General features: G+C 40.5%; 1 protein-coding gene across 1 annotated transcript in view; it reads left to right on the forward strand.

Moving 5' to 3' along the window:
* LOC138008400 (ubiquitin carboxyl-terminal hydrolase 8-like) overlaps positions 1-17,236 on the forward strand; it is a 27,672-nt gene extending 10,436 nt beyond the window's left edge. Inside the window, exons 8-17 of the mRNA XM_068855728.1 lie at positions 36-252; positions 1,229-1,499; positions 2,246-4,229; positions 6,741-6,928; positions 8,667-8,786; positions 9,968-10,084; positions 12,177-12,229; positions 12,710-12,799; positions 14,085-14,334; positions 16,672-17,236. Of these exons, the coding sequence (XP_068711829.1) occupies positions 36-252; positions 1,229-1,499; positions 2,246-4,229; positions 6,741-6,928; positions 8,667-8,786; positions 9,968-10,084; positions 12,177-12,229; positions 12,710-12,799; positions 14,085-14,334; positions 16,672-16,743 (3,362 nt within the window). The 3' untranslated portion in view covers positions 16,744-17,236. The remainder of the gene's footprint in view (positions 1-35; positions 253-1,228; positions 1,500-2,245; positions 4,230-6,740; positions 6,929-8,666; positions 8,787-9,967; positions 10,085-12,176; positions 12,230-12,709; positions 12,800-14,084; positions 14,335-16,671) is intronic.
* The last annotated feature ends 1,451 nt before the right edge of the window (positions 17,237-18,687 follow it).

The raw sequence follows: 18,687 nt of genomic DNA on the forward strand, positions 1-18,687 counted from the left end.
GTAACCATAGCATTTTGTTGTCATGTATTTGTAAGGTACACTCATCATTGATCGGGAGACCAAACCAATTGTTACAGACGGAGGAAATGTATGTGTACCCTTTGTGTCAGCACCTGAGCTCTACAATCTGCTGAATGACGAAAATGGATCTAAAGTGCTGGTCATAGATTGCCGTCCCCACTCCATGTTTCAGGAAAATCGTATCAACCTTCCTTCGTGCATAAACATACCTTCTGAACTGTTGGATATAGGGTGAGGACTCCCACCAGTTGAAATAACAGCTGTCTTTTTTGGTTACATATTAAGACGAAATCCGATAGAAAATCGAGCGATTTCAGTTTTTAGTGGACAAAAATCTGGTACCAGAATAATTTTAAGTATTTTACAGTCCTTTTTACATTTTCTGAAAGCTAAAGATATAAATAGTTGCCTGAAATAACACCAAAAACAATTTCCCATGGGAACGAGAAAAATTAAATGTCAACGTTCAGAGAAATTGTGCAAACACAGGTAAAATTTCATCATCAGTTTCATTTCACCAGTACTTTCAAGTGTTTCTTACGAAGTTCAACAGTTGTTTTTGATGTTTAAAACAGCCGTACAGAAGTTTGCAATACGGTGTTTATAATCTTGCTACTAGGTTTTTGTCCACTTGTTACTCGAACTTCTGGTGGATTCCGTCTTAATAACTTGATAAGATACTGTACATAATTGTAATATACATGTACATGTAACCAGGCAGTTCATTAATTAGAGAATTTCACCCTGAAGTGGGTTGCAATTTGACAAAATGACCAGACTGAGTGATCATAACCTCAGTCTGTTTTTCACATGTGCCATGATAATGTTGTCTGCTGCATACTCAGTGCAGGTGATAAACTTGAGAGGTTAGATTTTGCAGGTTGGAAGATGAAGAAGGAAAAATGATCATATTAAATTGTGTTATGGCTTTGTCTTGTTTGCCTGTGGGGGTTCAAGAGGGGCAGGAGTAAGGAGAAGTTGGCATTTTGAGGCATTTTGTGTTGTTTGATATCATGGCTGGGTGGGTGAATATCCGGAGATGGGATTTCACAAGTCAGTGAAATATAGAGTTCTGATAGGAGTAGCAGTGGTAGTGGCAGCAGTGGCTTTGGCTTGTGGCAGTAATGGAGGTACAGAAGTGGTGGTTTTTTTACTGGCACTCCTCCTGTTATTTTGCTTGCTGCTGAATTGAATATAACTTTTGCAGGGTTTCAGCCGGCAGCATAGAAAGACGGTTACGGGAAGACACCAGAAAGATTTGGAATAAAAGAGGAGAAAGAGAGTTTGTAGTTCTGATGGATGAATCCACCAAGGTTGCTGACATAACACCTGAAAGCAGAATCCAGAGGCTCAAAGATGTAATATTTAAATTTGACTCCAACAGCACATTGAAGAACGAACCACTAATTCTTGATGGTGGGTTTCATAGCTGGTTGTGGCATTATCCCTCTGTTGCTGTGAAACCAGAATTACCGAAGGTAATGGTTAGATATCAAGCAGTTTGCATTAATTGTCAGAGTGACACAAAATGATCTTCGACAGACTCTTTAAGGACAGTGCCCACTAATTCAAAGGTAGTTTTGCACGGTTTGGAAATATGCAGGAAAACCAGACAATAACAAATGTTATTGAAATCCAAAAATAAAATTGGGGTTAACCATGCATTTTTCAAAGATAATTAATCAACAATATTTGTAAAAAGCTTGAAAATACAAAGCAATGTATTGTGCTGTTTTCCAAGTTGAAGCTTAATTATCCCTGAAAAATGCATGGTTAGGCCCAATTTTCTTTTTGGATACAAAGAGCATTTGCTAAGTTCTGCTCTCTTCGTACAGTTTTAAACCATGTGAAAATATCCCTGTATAAGTAAACCCCCATCCATAGGAAACACGAGTATCTCAAGATGCACAGAACGCATGTGCAATAACTAATAGTAGGCATCGACTCCCTACTTGGTGATTCCCTTTACTCTCACGGTGCCTCTCTCCACCCGGCAAACTTAATGCCGGGGGTAACCCTGCAATGGACTGGCATGACATCCTGGGGGGAGTAGAAATACTCCTAGTTGCTTCATGCTAAAGAAACCGGGATAAGCTCTAGCCTAGTAGGCCACCTGGCTCGTAAGCAGACTTTACCTTTTTTACCTTCACCTCTCCAGTTGAATAGTAAGGAAGATAAGCTGCAGTCAGAGTTGAACATGAGTTGAATATTGTTTTTAATCCAGGTGATGCCCCAACCCAAGATTCTTAACCGTGTGGACTTATCAAACTTGGACTACCCTGAACTTCCTGAAGAGAAAACATCACCACCAGAACCTCAATTGCCAACAGAAGCTGAATCTCTTCCAAATAAAGACATCCCCCAGTCTCACACTGTCCCCTTTGCTGGAATTGAAAACTACAATGGATCACTTGTTAAGCCAAGTGGTGGTTATAATATGACGGAAGTGCCGCCAGCTAACTCCTTGGGGCTACTCCATTCCACTGCACCCATACCAGGTACCCAACCTGTAATGTCTTCATTGGGGGTGGTTCCTCCAAGAAACACAAAGCCTCTGAGTGAACCTGGTCCAGTACAAACCTTTCAGCATCCTTCTACTGTCCCACCACAGTCACATTCTCAAAATGGAGTTCCATTTCCAAGGCCCTCAGATGTAAGACCCCAAGCTCCATCAAATCCTCCATCTGCATTACCAAGTGCACCTTTACTGAAACCTTCTAAACCTCAATTTGGAGAATTGGGTCCTCATTATGGGGCTGGATCAGTGGCCCAGCCAATTGCTCCTTATCCCTCAGGCTCCCAAGTCCTGGGTTTTTTACCAAATACAGCACCACAGCAACAACATCCACATCAACCAGTATCTCAACCTGGTGGCCAATCTGTACCAGCTCCTCCAGTTATCTCACCCTCTGAGCTTTCATCTTCCCAACAACCACTTTCACCAGTAGGTATGCCATCGTCAAGCTCTCCAAGTCCTAAACCTACCCTACCTGTTATTCCAACCCCTCATCCTGCTATATCACAGTCAGCTACCCCATTCCACAACTCAATCTCCGGACACGAGGGATCTAGACACTCTTTGCCCAGCTCAAGCCCGACTGTGTCATCAGTTCCAGCAACTCAAACTGTCAATGCAAAGCCCAATTTTCCACCAGCAAGCTTGGCACCCATTGTGTCTCCAGCTTTTGCTTCACCTGCAGCAGTACAGCCTGCTTCATCAAGTGCAGCACCTCGATTGTCTTCTCACCAACTGGGACCTTCACAAAGGCATGACAATTCTGCACCTTCTGTTCCTGTCCAGATGTCCCATCAATCACCACAACAGACGCCACCTGGACACCAGTCACAAGCACCATCAGTAAGTCAAATTCCTCCTGGTGGAGAACCATCCATGGCTCCAGTTTTGCAGCCTCCAAAGGCATCTCCTGTAGCTGCCTCTGGAGTAGAACCAAGAAGCAGCCAACATGGAGCTCAAACACTTCCAAATAACAGTCAAGTTCCTCCCGATCAGCATGTTTCTGCTAGTACGCAAAATTCTCAAGGTTTACGTGGGAATTCTGCCAAAACTCCAGACAGAGCACTGTCACCTCCAGTTGACCAGAAGTATCCAGAAACCTCCCAAGAATCTGTTTCTAACAAGCAGACTAGGTATGTGACAACACCTGGACTGCCACCAGGTTGGGAAAAAGTTGACAATGGAGGAAAACCTTATTATAGAGATCATAACACTCACACCACCCACTGGGAAGTGCCAAAAGTGGCCATGGCCAGTTCAAAAGTGTCCACGGCACAAGCAAATGTGTCCAACAAGGACCAACCTCAAATGAAAAGGCAATCATCAGTAGAAAGGCCAAAATTGCAGAGGTCATTGTCTTCGCCAAATCTCGCAAAGCTAGTAGATCAAGGGCCATCTGGTCCAAAGAGACCGGTGATAGATCGTATTTCCAAGCCAGGTCCTGAACAAGCAGTTCCAGCCAGGCCCATAATTAACCGTAGTGCAAAACCATTAACTGCCAACCAACTAGACAGCTTCAACCCAAGTCATGGTGGCACTGGACCTGCTTTGACTGGACTTCGAAATCTTGGGAATACTTGTTACATGAACTCTGTTGTTCAGTGTTTGAGTAGTGTCGCTCCTCTGGCAGCCTTTTTCATTTCTGGAGCTTTCCGTGAAGATATCAACAGGAGTAACCGGGATGGAACAAGAGGTACATTCATGACTTTAAATTAGTTCCATCTTTTCTTATAATAATTCATGCCAACGAAACTCTTTTGCGCATACCTTTATTATTGCAGAGTCGTAGCATTGAAATGTTGCTCTTAGGTCAAAAAACGTCAAGTCTGTGAAGGTTTGGTCCCATTGGCGCCGTAAGGGGTATTGTGATAAGAAGCATTGTGTTGTGAACATCTTAAAACTAGGGATTTTTTAAAAGATCTACGACGGCGACGGGTCGACGAAAACGTCACCTCAAAATATAACTTGGCTCTATCATAAGTCTTCCGCAATTGTTCAGTCTCGTTCACGTCCTACAATATGGGCGAGGTATCCTAAAAATAAATTGGTACGAGCGGTTTCTGAGTGAAAAGAGAGAATGAAAGATTCTCTGTTGCATGCTTATGTTGTCGTCAAAACCTCAAATTTGGTGATTTCACGTCGTCGTTATGCAGAGGGACCGCAAACCTACTGGTCGTAGCCGTCATCGTTTCGAAAGCTCCCTACTATCATGGCAGGACGGTTATGACCAGAACCTTGTCAAGCCTTTGCTCTACCGCTGTGGCAGAGCTATAGGGGATCTTTGTTCACATTTTGTACCGCCATTAGCATGAGCATATCGTTTTCTAATCTACCAGCCAATAAAAATCGGAACTGAATATTGAAAGTGCATTGCATAATTAACTATTTCTGAAATTTGGAGCGAAATTTACCTGGTAATATCATGGGTAACAAATTAGTCCTTAATTTAGGCGCGAAATTTCAGCGTTAATTTATAATTTCACATGTGAAATTACAAAATTGCCATGGTAACATCTCTTGTATCTCGATCAGAGCCAAGATGGCGTCTAGATTTAAGACAGTGACCATTGAAGAGGTTACGAAATTAAAAGAAGCGGCAGAAAATTTAAATACGTGAAAGAGCACAATTAACTGGATGAGAGTTTTTGAGAAGTGGTGTGACGAAAATAGCCTTGAGAAAAACCTGGAGATGATTCTTCCCGAGCAGTTGGATAAAGTACTCGAGCGATTTTACAATTACGGTTGTGAGCGTAATTTGTCACCCACTACATTAAAAGGTAATCAAATGGTTTTCTCGTGAAATTAGGAAATAATTTCACTTGCGTTTTGTCAACATTCTGACAAAACGCGCGTGAAATTATTTCCAAATTTCACTCGTCGCCATTTGATTACACATACTTATCTCTGAGTAATGGCGCTTTGAAAACTCGAAATGTTACAAAGAATGTATGGGCCTATTAGCGCTTTTGCCACCGAAGAATTTTGATGACTCGATGGCTATCAAAGCCAAAAGGCTTAAAATGGGAAATTTAACTATGTTTAACATGTTCTTTTACCTTTTTGAAATTAATCTGTGAATAGCATGGTGCTTTCTGTCAGCAAACTCGTATGTTAACGAGACAAAATGTAAACAATGACGTCAGCAAAGATTCGACTGTAGGTGACCTGTGGAGGTAGGCCAACAATTTCAGTCCCATGGGTGTGGCGAGACAATTGACACCAGAATCTAGTTTAATGACCACGAGCTCCCGTAAGTGTTCTATAGCTCATTGGTTCTGCCAACCTTTCAATGGTCAAAAGTGACACATAACCGGACAAACCGTTGACGTTTGAAAAGTAAAACTTCGCGCAAAATTCGTCACGCTTCAAGGATGGACGCAAATGGTAGTATTTTTTTGATAAATATATGTTTTAAAATCCATGCTACCAAGAGAAAATGAGGGGACAGAGAGGGAGGCTCAGGGCGTTGGCCGGGATATGTCATTACCACGAAAGTTATTTTTAGAAAGTTATTTTTAGACGAGCGGAAGTCTTTGTTCTAGCGGAATTCTGTCTTCCGAGACGTCCGCATGCAGTCTTGCCTCGCTCTCAGGTTCTTAGTGAAAAGAGAAAATGACGGCGCACGTGCAAGGCTGATGAATATGTATTTTCTTTCAAACATCGGACTGAGGTTGGCCTGCATGCGGACGTCTCGGAAGACTTCCGCTCGTCTAAAAATAACTTTCGTGGACATGACATATCCCAAGGGCTGGACCGGGAGCCTCCCTCTCTGTCCCATCATTTTCTCTTGATGCTACAGATTTTGTGTCAGAATGTTCGCATACTGTTGCGTTAAAAATTGTTGAAAACATCGTTCACTCGCTGAGTTTTTAGCATTTTCTGTTTTGGTCACGTGATTTATTAAGTATGGTTGTAAGTCGAACAAGACAAAGAAATGTTAAATCGAACACACTTGGCAAAGAAAAGGTAACTATAGAGTTAAAGGGACTTGTGAATCGTGAGCGATTTACTACAACAATTTTGTAGTTAAGAGCCACCCCCTTAAGATGAACATGAGGTGAGCTTGGGAGCGATAGTTAGTCCAGTCCTCTACTGAGTGAACCATACAACCATTCAGTTCACAACAGGAATAAATTACGTGTATTATCAGCGTATCACAGACATCACTCATACTTGACAAAAATTACGTGTTCCATTTTTTCAGGAGAACTGGCAGAGAAATTTTCAGTTCTCATCAAAGTACTACATTCGGGACAATTCAAGTGTGTATCTCCAAACGACTTTAAACGAACGGTTGGAAAATTCAAATCTCAGTTCTCGGGATACGACCAACAAGATTCTCAAGAACTTTTGGCTTTCCTGATGGATGGCTTACAAGAAGATCTTAACAAGGTAAGAACTGGATTTTTGATTTGTGTTAATGGCGCCGTTAAGCTCCCTAATGTTCATCGTGGGGAGGGGTGGGGAGGGGGGGGGGGTGGTGAGGAAGGCATAATAATAAGACATTAATAATCACAGTTTTTTTGGATATGAACATGACAGTTGAAAGTATTTCCACAATTTTCTCCAGGGTTGTAGTTGCTTGGGCAAAAGGACGAGTGAAAAGGAAATCAGACTCAGATTTCCCCTTTCTCTGTTACCAAGCAACTGGCACATGTCATTTCTCATGGGCATGCGCACGTTCTGCAATCACCATCCATAGATGTATTACAACAACAACAACAACAACAACAACAACAACAACACGTTTAATTGTATCTAGCATATTACAATCAGAATCACGAAAACTATAAATGAGTATTTATAATAAAGGTACTGACCTCAAGAAATAACTAGACAGAGTTTAAAATGCCTGGAGGTCATATTCAGAGATGAATTATCAGAGGGGATCGAGAGGTACAATAGGATAAAAAAGCAGAGAACATGTCAAACAACATAGACATTATGACATACATAGACAAACAGAGCGAACACAACGCATACGAAACAGGTATATACAAATCCACACAAATAGTTTACATTACTGGATATAGAAATTGGAGATTAAAGTAGTGATTAAATTATTAAATTTATTTAGATAGATATTACAGTTTATTATATGGCAAGCAGTTTTGATCCTAAATGGAGCACTCTGATTGGCTAGTTTTCGGTCGGGATTTTACAATACGAACCATTACTATGGAAACGATCCGTTTCCGTATTTTTTCTCTCACTCGCGAAATTCAAGTTGCGCGAAACACAAACTTCTTTAAAAAAGCTGAATTTAATTTTTCTGTCTCAACAGTACAATTTTAGCAAGCGGAATTTAGTTTAACATGTAAAAGGTTGCCGTTCAAAGTTATCTGGTGGGAGATGAAAATTACGAACATTCACCAAACGGAGAAGTGTCCTATCGCTCAAAGAAACGCTGCCATGTAATAGTCGTTGAGAAGTATGTTTTGATGATCATTTTTTACCACATTAAATCGAATGACAATGTCGAGCCGGTAGACCAGTGGGACACTTAGTGTAAGAACTTAGATAAGCGATCAAGCTCACCAGGACTCAGTTGTTCAAAGCCGGAGTAAGTGAGTGCTGGATTACTGAAAACTGAAATGACCGTTTATTTACTGATCGAGCAAAGTTTCCACGAGATGTTTATCCTTCAATTTTGACTTAACTTTCGTTTTAAGCTAAAATCACATTGTCTAAAAGGCTTTGATGACGGAAAAAATACAAACCTTAGTGAGTATTTAATTACGTATTTTACTCAGAGGGCTATAGACCGTATTCATAAATGGCACCCAAGAAATTATTCTTTTGTGTTTGTGCTAATTATCCTCACAAACCTCTCTTTGGAGTAAAGATTCTTTTGAATTTTGTTCGTGCTAACGAGGCTAGTGAGGGTGATTAGCCTAAAAACAAAAGAGTAATGTTTTAGCCGCCATTGAAGAATACGGTGTATTAAACAACTGGGCCCAGGAGTTCTGGCAGTGCATGGGTCGAGCGTCCCAACGGGTGTTACAATGTTCGTAGTTTTGCATCCTCCTGGCGGATAATATTTTCTTTTCAGTGCTAGCTCAGTCATGCCCGAGGCAGACAGCTATTAAGCAACTAGCATATTAAATTAATTTTTGCTTTGATCCTATAGATTAAGGAAAAGCCGTATCTCAGGGCACCACCGGATGATTTAGATCCCGTAGCGGCTGCCAACATTGCATGGGAAAACCACAAAAGGAGAAACGCTTCAATTATGGTTGAACTGTTTGATGTAAGGCATCAATGTTGTGGAGTTATGTAATATATCCAGATCTTTGAGGGTACTAATTAACCAGCAGTGAAATTCGTTTTTATAAGGGGACGTTCATCGCATTTTACGGAACTACCAATGAAGTTGTAAAGAAGGCTGGAAAAATCCAGGCTCAAACGGTACTCGAACCCATGATTGTTCAATTTCTCTGCATACTGCTCTACTACTGAGCTATTCAGCAATCTTGGAGCTGGTCAATTGTTAGTTCGTGTTATATCCTGTCACAGGAACACATGACTAGCAGCGAACAACTCCCACACTAAGCCCATATCACAGCTTTTTTGCCGACTGATCTATTTTTATACTACCTTTTCCGCAAAAAAGCAAAGGCAGTTCCGGTTCGGTGACGCTATGACGTCAAGTTATAGTTTCATTTGATTGGTCGTCCGACTCCTGCCGGAGTTTTATTACCGGGAAATTCAACTTAAAAATAAATCGGTCTGTGAAAACGCCGTGACATGAATATAGGGCTGTTTTTCGCTCCAAGTCAATAGGCTCCTGCCTTTGGTACTAGAAAATTGTAGACATATTCGCTGTTTAACTGATGGAATTGCTGATGTCTACCATGTCGGTGAAATCAGTCATGAATACTCCCAGAATAAAATCGTCCTAAGTCATTCTTGGGCGACAAATAAATGGCATCGGAGGTAATCGATTAACTGTCTTAAGTCTAAACCGGATTAAAACATTTTTTTTCGGCGAACGACCTTAATAAAGCTTGAAGTTTTGGCTGTCAAATGTACTAACCATGTTTTGTGAAAGAAAACGATGAGATATCTATATATTTTTGAACGGTCAAGTCCAGAACAAAGATGGCAGATGAATCTTATTCTTACATACCTCATTCTTGGGCGCGCGGTGTACTTGCCAGTTGGGGTTCTGTTCCTCAACATATTGTGTGATTTCTAATCAGAATCTTGCTTTCCTTGTTCGTTGTTTGTACAAGTACGTGGTTGTTCTGTTACAGAACAATCGTCATTCGCTATATATACAAATCAAACTTTCTTATGAAGTGACTATCCGAGAAGAGCACAATTTTCCTGCAGCGGATACTTAATAGATTTATTTCGTTTTTCTGATGAGTCTTTACTGACGTTAGAGAATCATCTATATTTATTTTCTTGTTGTTACTGTATTTTTAGGGTTTGTTCATGTCAACTGTGAAGTGCATGGTGTGTGGAAAAGAATCCAGGACATTTGATGCATTTTCGAATTTAACTCTCCCCTTGCCATCACACAAAAATCGATGCACCCTCCAGGTACAGCTGCATGTAACTTAACTGTAGAGCGGTCAAACCTTAATTTTTTGGTTTTCTTTGTTTATTACACATATAGTTACCGGTAGTCTGTACCTCAATATGCAACACGGTACAACACATATACAATTGCCACCCTACTTTGCAATATTTATCCTATGCTGTTTCTCACACACAACCGGGAGCCAAGCCAAGTTGTGGCGGATGGCAAAAAACAAATTGAGCGGCTAACAAACCATGTGACCTGAAGACCCCACGCACACTGGACCCCATTCTCGCAGCTGTGTGTGAGAAAATGATTTTCTGCTTTAGTCGTTCCTCGGCCAGCGGAAAAACGCACTCTGCACTTCACATTGCACTACATATTTCACCACCTTGTATATATTGTACAGGTGATCACATATTACTGTTGCAATCGCGCTGAAATGAAATACGAGGTGTGTACTTTACGGTACTCGCAAACGATTTTCTGTGTCAATAAAAGCGAGTTCTGCTCTTAAAAGCAAGAAGGTTAAACGTGTTTAAGTAAAAAAGAAAAAAAATGCAGACAGATTCCCCGTGAGGGCTTTTTTCTTTGTAGAAATTTTCTCAGAGCATCCTTGCCTAACGTACTTGGCGCTTTTTGTTGAACTCCCATACATTTCTCTTTTAACAAGCCGCACACGTTGGGTAAAGTTCTTGACAAAGTTGGCAGTCGTTTGTCCCATGGCGGAGCAAATGTCTAGCCCTGAGCTGACGCAACCCATCCTCTACCTCTGAAATGACTATTATCGACAATTTCTAAGTTTCTCTAAATTGACTGTTATCGTCAACAGCCCACTGTTCATATATTAAAATTCAGTCCAAAACAAAAGACATCATCTCGAGGCTCTGGGGAATAAATATAAGGATTTGTATGAGTTTATTCCCCAGAGCCTCGAAATGATGCCTTTTGTTTGGGATTGAATTTTAATATATCGAAAGTGGGCTATTTAGGACGCTTAGCGCTTGATAAGGATTATGGGAAATGAATATCTAATTTTAGAATTCAGAACCCGGATGCCACTTTTTCTTTTTTTCTTTTCATCTGCTACCACAAGTCCTGGGACAGAGTAATCTAAATTGTCGATAATAGTCATTTCAGAGGTAGAGGATTTGTTGGCTGACGACAGAAACCTTCTTGTATTCCAGTCTAAAAGGGAAAGGCAAGGCCATGCAAATGACCATTAGGCTCGCTTAGTCTTTCGACGCTTTTGAAGCGCCATTGCACGGTGAAAACGGCATAATGTGTCTACTATGAAAATATTTAAGGTTAGCGGCGCTTTGAGCGGTCATTGTCAAAATGCACCGAAACACCGAGTGCACCCGTGTTTCCTTTTACGGCAATGGGGACGGCCCTCCTGTTTAGGCAATGTATGGTATTGGTTGTGTTTTATGTTTATTTCTTTAATGTTCCTTGAAAAACAAGCACAGTATAGCAACGAGAAACCAAAGCTTGAGGCTTGTGCAGCGTAGGTCAGAGTACAAAATTACAAGAGGTGCCTGCTGATTAATATTAATGATAATGATAATGATAATAATGATGATGATGATGATGATGATGATGATGATAATAATAATGACTTCCCTTTTTTTGAGGCGTCCGTAACAGCGGTTTACTGTTTCTTTTAACCTAAAGGTGGAAGAGCGACATTTTTCGTTAAATACTATACACTTAATGTATGGTCCCGAGGGAAACAATTAGTTTTGTTTTCCCGAGAGTCCTCATGCTTCCCGAGACGAAGTCGAGGGAAACATCAGGACTCGATGGAAAACACAACTAACTAGTTTCCCCAAGGGACCAGACATTAAGTGCTTTGTTATATATTTAGACTTTTCCTACAACAATCGCAGCAAAACATCCGGAGCGGGCAACAACTGCGGAATTGTATCCCGGTTAGGATACATTTGAATTCGATCAGGGCCACGTGACCAAGAATCAACCAACCACAGTGCTCGTTTTGTTGAGCGAAAGTCTAGGTATATAACAAATAGATGTATTGTAACGATTAAGCTCCAAATTCCTTTTCATCGCACAGTGTACTTGACTAAAAAAGAGCATTTCTCTTATTGTTAGGATTGCCTGAACTTGTTTACAGAACCTGAAAAAATGACTGGAGATGACAAATGGTAGGTCCAACGGGTTTCAGTTGTCATTTGAATCACTATTACTAGTAGTAATCTCGGATTATGGAAGTGCGTTCAGACAGTCGCTTTGGAAGCAAAGGAGAAGAGCAGGGAAAATGAACAAACAAACATGAGGTGCGTGAGCGTCATTTGCGCATATGACGTATCGATGCACGTAGACGTAATTCAAGATGGCGCTGAAAAGGCAGACGAACGGAAAACCGAACATTTGCTAAAGCTCACCCTGTGCACAGTATACCCAAGATTAGATATTGTGTTCTCCTATTGTCGAACGAAATTAGCACAGTTCGGTACGTGACTTTATAATTAACAAAATTTCCTCTTATCCCAATCATTTCTCCCGATATTCGCTCAGTCATTAGAAACGGCTGTTGTTATTGCTGGAAATCCTTTCGGCTTAGTGATACACAAACCGTGATAGCAGTCTCGTTCAACTGAATGCTTTCTCATTTCTGTTTTTAGGTTTTGTCCAAAGTGCCGGCAAAGAAGAGAAGTTAGTAAAACCATACAAATTTGGAGGCTACCAGCCATTTTGGTGGTGCATCTCAAACGGTTAGAAATGTGACAATAAGATTAAGATATACTTTAAGATAACAAAAATGAACCAGAATTTGAGGTAAAGCGCTATTTAACAACATCTAGGTCCTGTTTTAACCATTCACTCCTGAGAATGAGTCTTACAGATTTTACTGTGGCTAACACCAGACGATTTAAGTAATGACCCGTGTAAGGTGGATAGCAATTTCTTTTCTTATACGGTTTCCCCACATAGGAATGTTATCATTTTTACACAGAGAATGCATAAACCTACAGGAAGGCCGTTAACGCAATAAAATTCATTTACAGCCCATTTTGAAAGGGTGTTTCTTTGTGTTAAAAGATTTTGAGCAACCACAAGAGTTGAAAACAAAAGCCAAGAAACGTTTACAATTTGACATGTTCCCCACATACGATTTCTGTGGTATTCAAACTGAGACCAGATTTTGTTATATGGAAGATGGTTGGAAAGTAAGGATGAATATAATACTGCTTTATGAAGCTTTCTTAACTTTTGCTGTTTAGGCCAATCAGAAGTAAGTACAGACAATAGAAAAGTTATCACCTTTTTTCATTCCAATTGAATTGCAACATGTTCGTTGCCGTTGTTGCTATCTTTCTTATCTGGACCGTTTCTACATTTACTCGCCGATCGGGGTGGGGGGGGGGGGGGGGGGAGAGTTGTGCTTTAGGAGAGAATGGGGCTCCGATTCACACTTAAAGCGCCCCAAACAAAGCTCAAACGAATGTCTGCACAAATTTTTCCGATTGCAGTTGAGCTTTTTAACACTGTCATTATCAAAGTTTGACTTTTTATTTGTCCAGTAACCCCTCAAACACAGCACTGCTGTTTTCGTAGGAAGTCAAATGATAGCTTCACTCTCAGCCTATGCATCGCGAATAGGCTATAAATCCAGCTGCTTGTTACCTCATATTGGCCCTGATTGCTCTTAACTTTACTTTGCAACTAAAAAAACTGAGGATGATTTAACCTTCATCCACAATCTGCGACAAAAGTGTTGAGACACTTTAACATTTCATTCGTACTTGAATCTATTGCTATTTACTCATTTCAATACCCCTTCCATCAATGTTGGTAGAGTGGTTGTGCGGTCCGGGAAGTTTGAGCTATACAACATTGCTCAAGGGTTGAGAGGGTTTTTATTATGAATGATACGAAAGAAAAAGTCTGTTGACTGACCTAAAAGTGTCTCAAGATATTTTGCCTCGCATTGCAGGCTGCTAGCTGGAGCATTCCTTCAAGCTGTTCTTATCAACTGATAACTTGCGTTGTTTGCAGATTCCAGTATGAAGGAATGTGGAGACAGAAACTTCAGACCAACGTGTCCTTCCCGATGTCACAAGTCGATATGTCAAATCATGTAGTGGGTCCGCGATCACAATCACGTTACAACTTGTTTGCAGTTTCCAATCATTATGGCACCATGCACGGCGGACACTATACCGCGTTTGCTAAGAGTGTTTACGACAAAAAGTGGTATAAATTTGACGACCAGTACGTTACTGAAATGTCTCCAAGAGATGTTGTGGTAAGTGTGGCATGAAGTGCTGGCATACATTAGGGAGCTTTAGCAACGACAACGGCGACGGCGACGAGAACGTCACAAATGTGCATATTTAGTGGGCAAAAACAATAGCTTTGCACGCCCTGCACGTGCGTTTTTCAGTTTTGTCCATTTCTTTGCCGTCGTCAGCAAAGCAACAACGTGAAATTACCAAGTTTGAAGTGTTATGGAGAACGTCAGCACCTGGAGATAAATTTTCATTTTTCTCCCCTAAATTAAGCGCCGCTCGTAACGGTTTCATTCCTGAGGGACTGAAACACCTTTGTCATATTAAAAAGCTTGGAATAGTCGCGAAGTGATCGCAATAACGTGAATTTATGTTTTTACATGACGTTCTCGTTGCCGTTCCCGTCGTCGTTGCTAAAGCTCCCTAATGACGACGGGAACGGCAACGAGAAAGTCATCTCAAAACATAAATATCACTATTCCGAGCTTTTTAATATGACAATGGTGTGGCAGTCCCTCAAGAATGAAACCGAAATGAGTCACGTTTTAATTTAGGCTAGAAAATGCATCTGCAAGTGCTCGCGTCGTTCATAAAACCTCAAGTGGACAAAAAATGAAAAATGCATGTGCAGAGCGTGCAAAACTATTGTTTTTTGCCCACCAAATATGCAAATTTGAGACGTTCTCGTCGCCGTCGTCGTTGTCGTTGATAAAGCTTCCTATTATAGCGGTCGCGTGCTTAGGATAATAGGGAATAGGGACTTAAAGATCTACGACGGCGGCCTCCATCTCGTTCACTTGGTACATTGTGGGCGAAGTGTCCTAAAAATAAATTAGTACGAGCGGTTTCAGAGTGGAAATAGAGAATGAAAGATTCTCTGTGTTGCATAAGGATTTGTATGATTTGTATGAGTTTATTCCCCAGAAAGATTCTCTGTTGCATGTTCACGTTGTCGTCAAAACCTCAAATTTGGTGATTTCACGTCGTCTTTTTGCAGAGGACCGCAAACATAGGCGCCGAAATGCGTGCCGCACGTGCAGCACCATTATATTTCCTTTCTTAACCAATGATATTAGGGAGTTTAAGAAACCACGACGGCTACGGAGACGAAAACGTCACTCCAAAAAAATAACTTTGAGCTGTTTTAAGTATTTCATGATTATTCCATCTTGTTTATATTATTCAATGTGAGTGAAGTGTCCTAAAACTGGACTGGTACAGACGGATTTGAAGTACAGAGTGAGACTGAAAGATTCACTGTAGTTTGTCCACGTTGTCGTCAAAACCTTAAATTTGGTCATTTCAGGTAGTAGTTTTGACGAGAACGGAGAGAAATGTTGATTCTTTTAACCAATAATATTACTGCTTTTGGCGTTGTCGTTGCCGTAGCCGTCGTCGTTTCTTAAACTCCGTAATATTATTGTTTTCTGGTGTCGTCCTTGCCATAGTCGTCGTCGTTTCTTGAAATAAATATTTGGTCGCCATCTTGAATTTCAAAGCGGAGGGAAAGAAAGTTAGACGCCTTAGTGTGAGGATTTTCTCGGTGTCTTTGACAAGCAGGAGCCTGCTTTGTTCTGACAGGAAATGTATTTTTTAAGTTATGATTCGTGGACACTCGGAAAAAACCGACCACTGCTATCAAGTTTGCTGTGAGCCGTGTTTCTTGCGTTCTAATAGACCAATCTCGATATATTAAGGGGCGTTCGATTGACCCTATTCCGGAATAAGAATACGTGGCGTGATGATTAAAACGGTATGTCTGGCGCGTTTCGAAGCAGCAAGGATAACAAAAATGTGTTTAAAATAGCATTTTAGCCGATGTTTGACAATTGTAACGTGAACCGCCGTAAAAACGAAGGATTTCTAACTTATATTCCATGTATTCCTATTCCGGAATACGGTCAATCGAACGCACCCTAAAATTCAGTCCTAAACAAAAGGCATCATCTCGAGGCTCTGGGAAATAAATATAAGGATTTGTATTAGTTTATTTCCCTTAAACCTCGAGATGATGCCTTTTGTTTAGGACTGAATTTTAATATATCGCAATTGGTCTATTGGTTCAAGGGCGGTCTCGGTCTCGGTCTTGGTTACTCAGTCTCGGCTATTAGCTCATTTACTGCGTGACCTACCATGAAAAATGACTTGTTGGATATGACATTAGTTGGTGCCATCTCGGTGCCACGAACCTCGTTGACTATGAAGCGCCGTCAATGAATATTTGTCAAATACATATGGTTATTTCTATTAAGGAAAAGCTCGAAACCTTTGAGCTGTAGATAGTTCACCTTTCATCCCATTTGATATGAAAGTCGCAATTCTATTGAAACTTATGCGTTTCGTTCTTCTTACAGACCTCGGCTGGATACCTGTTGTTCTACACATCTTTGGAATTCAAGCCGCCCAGGCACTCATTCAAAGCTTAGGGGAACTCAGAGTCGAAGTAACAGATTTTGCTAGGCACAATCTAATTAGAGAGAGATTTACGATGTGCTTATTATTGTTAAAAATTATTCTCTGTCTTGTGAGAAGTTGCGCGATGTCTGTACAATGATAATAGGCAAGAAATGAACTAAAAGCAAACAGGCTTTTTAATTTTCCGTGATACATAAATTTCAGCCTGACATTTAGCGTTTGCATTAGCGGCACTGCTCATTCTCTCTGTTGCATGCCTGGCTACCCAAACCGAAGAAACGAAAGACGAAACAGTAAAAACAATGACAATGACAATAGGAGCTGCAACAATGAGAAATGATACAGTAAACACCCGCATATAAGAACACATTTTTCAGGCTTAAGGCTGATCGTGTTCTTATTTGAGGGGTGCTTCGTGAGAAATCAGCCAGAAAGTGTTCTTAAAATGTTCTTAATTATAAATTGGTTTCAGAAATACTTCAAACTATATATTAATTAACATACAGTGCTGTTTTGTAATAGATTTTATAGTTTGCAATGGTCCTGAACACCAGAGTACTTTGATTTAAGTTACTGTACTGAATTCAAAATTTTAGTTTCTAAAGAAACTGTGGTACTGCGTCGGTGGGAGATTGAAACAGAAATTGATTTTATCAAAGGAGTTGATAAAGGTATAGAATAACCACCGTGAAAGATTTGGAAAGCTGACGTTTCGAGCGGTAACCCTGTTTCGAGCGTTAACCCTTCGCTCCGACGAAGGGCTAACGCTCGAAACGTCAGCTTTCCAAATCTTTCACGGTGGTTATTCGACCTTTATGAACTCCTTTGATAAAATCAATAGACCTTATGCATAAATGGCAGTCACATTTATATTATTTTGTCCAAGTGCAAATTAGCCTACAAAGCCTCATTATAGAGCAAGAATTCTTTTCAATTCACTGTATGGTATCGAGGCTTGGTAGGCCAATTTGCACTTGGACAAAAGAATTATAAATTGACCGCCATTTATGAATAAGGTCTATTACTGTAATGAATTGTTTCCTTATCCTAATACCCTTTCCCTTTATATTAAGAACATGTTTTATTTATCAGCCTGAATTTGTTCTTATTTGTATGGTGCTTTATTGACCAAATTTGAGCCTGATGCCTTAATCCACTTGTTTTTATATGCGGGTGTTTACTTTGGTCGAATACATTCGGAACAACGATAATGACATGCAATAAACGATGTCATCATATTGTATAGACCACCCCCAAAAAATATTTGGGTTTCCATTTCCCTGCGCTGAAGCGGTCAGGTAGTTTTTTTGTGGGTGTGTGTTGAGAAGATGGGATGGGGGAGCGCGTGTTTTGAGCGCCTACTCAGTCCCTCCCTACTTGGGTAATGGCTCTTTCCATTAGGCATTTGGATAAATTGTCAACGCAACAATCAACTTGAATTTGCGGTAAGCTCTGTCTTATTCTTGGGCTCAGTATTTCCAGCCTTGAATTATTGGTAAAATGAAACGTATAACGAATGTAATGTTGAGCAATAAGAAATGTATTTAGTGCAAAAGGCTAATATTTGTAAATAAAGAATCGTACACTGCATGGTGCGTGACGGGTTGTTTTGAAAGCCATGAAGCAAATGTGAAATACTTTCCAAAGTAGAAATGTGAAATATTTTTCAAAAATTATCAGAACCGTTAACGACACCTTTGAGGCATCCTTGCCGTGTCTTATTCACGGAATAAAAAAAACCACTGTCTTCATGTCAGCTGCTCTTAATTTAATATGATTACTGCGACGGAAGCACCCTCAACTTCGACGGCCATTTTGAATTATTGTTCCAAAACCTATTATGGGATAGCCAGGGGGCAAATACATATTAATTTGTTCCCTGAGCATCCCATAATATCTTTCTAAGCAATAGAAATCAAAATGGTTGCCGAATCGTCGAAGTAGTCTATTAAAAA

The sequence above is a fragment of the Montipora foliosa genome, chromosome 6 (genome assembly GCF_036669935.1).
Source record: "Montipora foliosa isolate CH-2021 chromosome 6, ASM3666993v2, whole genome shotgun sequence".
Lineage (NCBI taxonomy): Eukaryota > Metazoa > Cnidaria > Anthozoa > Scleractinia > Acroporidae > Montipora > Montipora foliosa.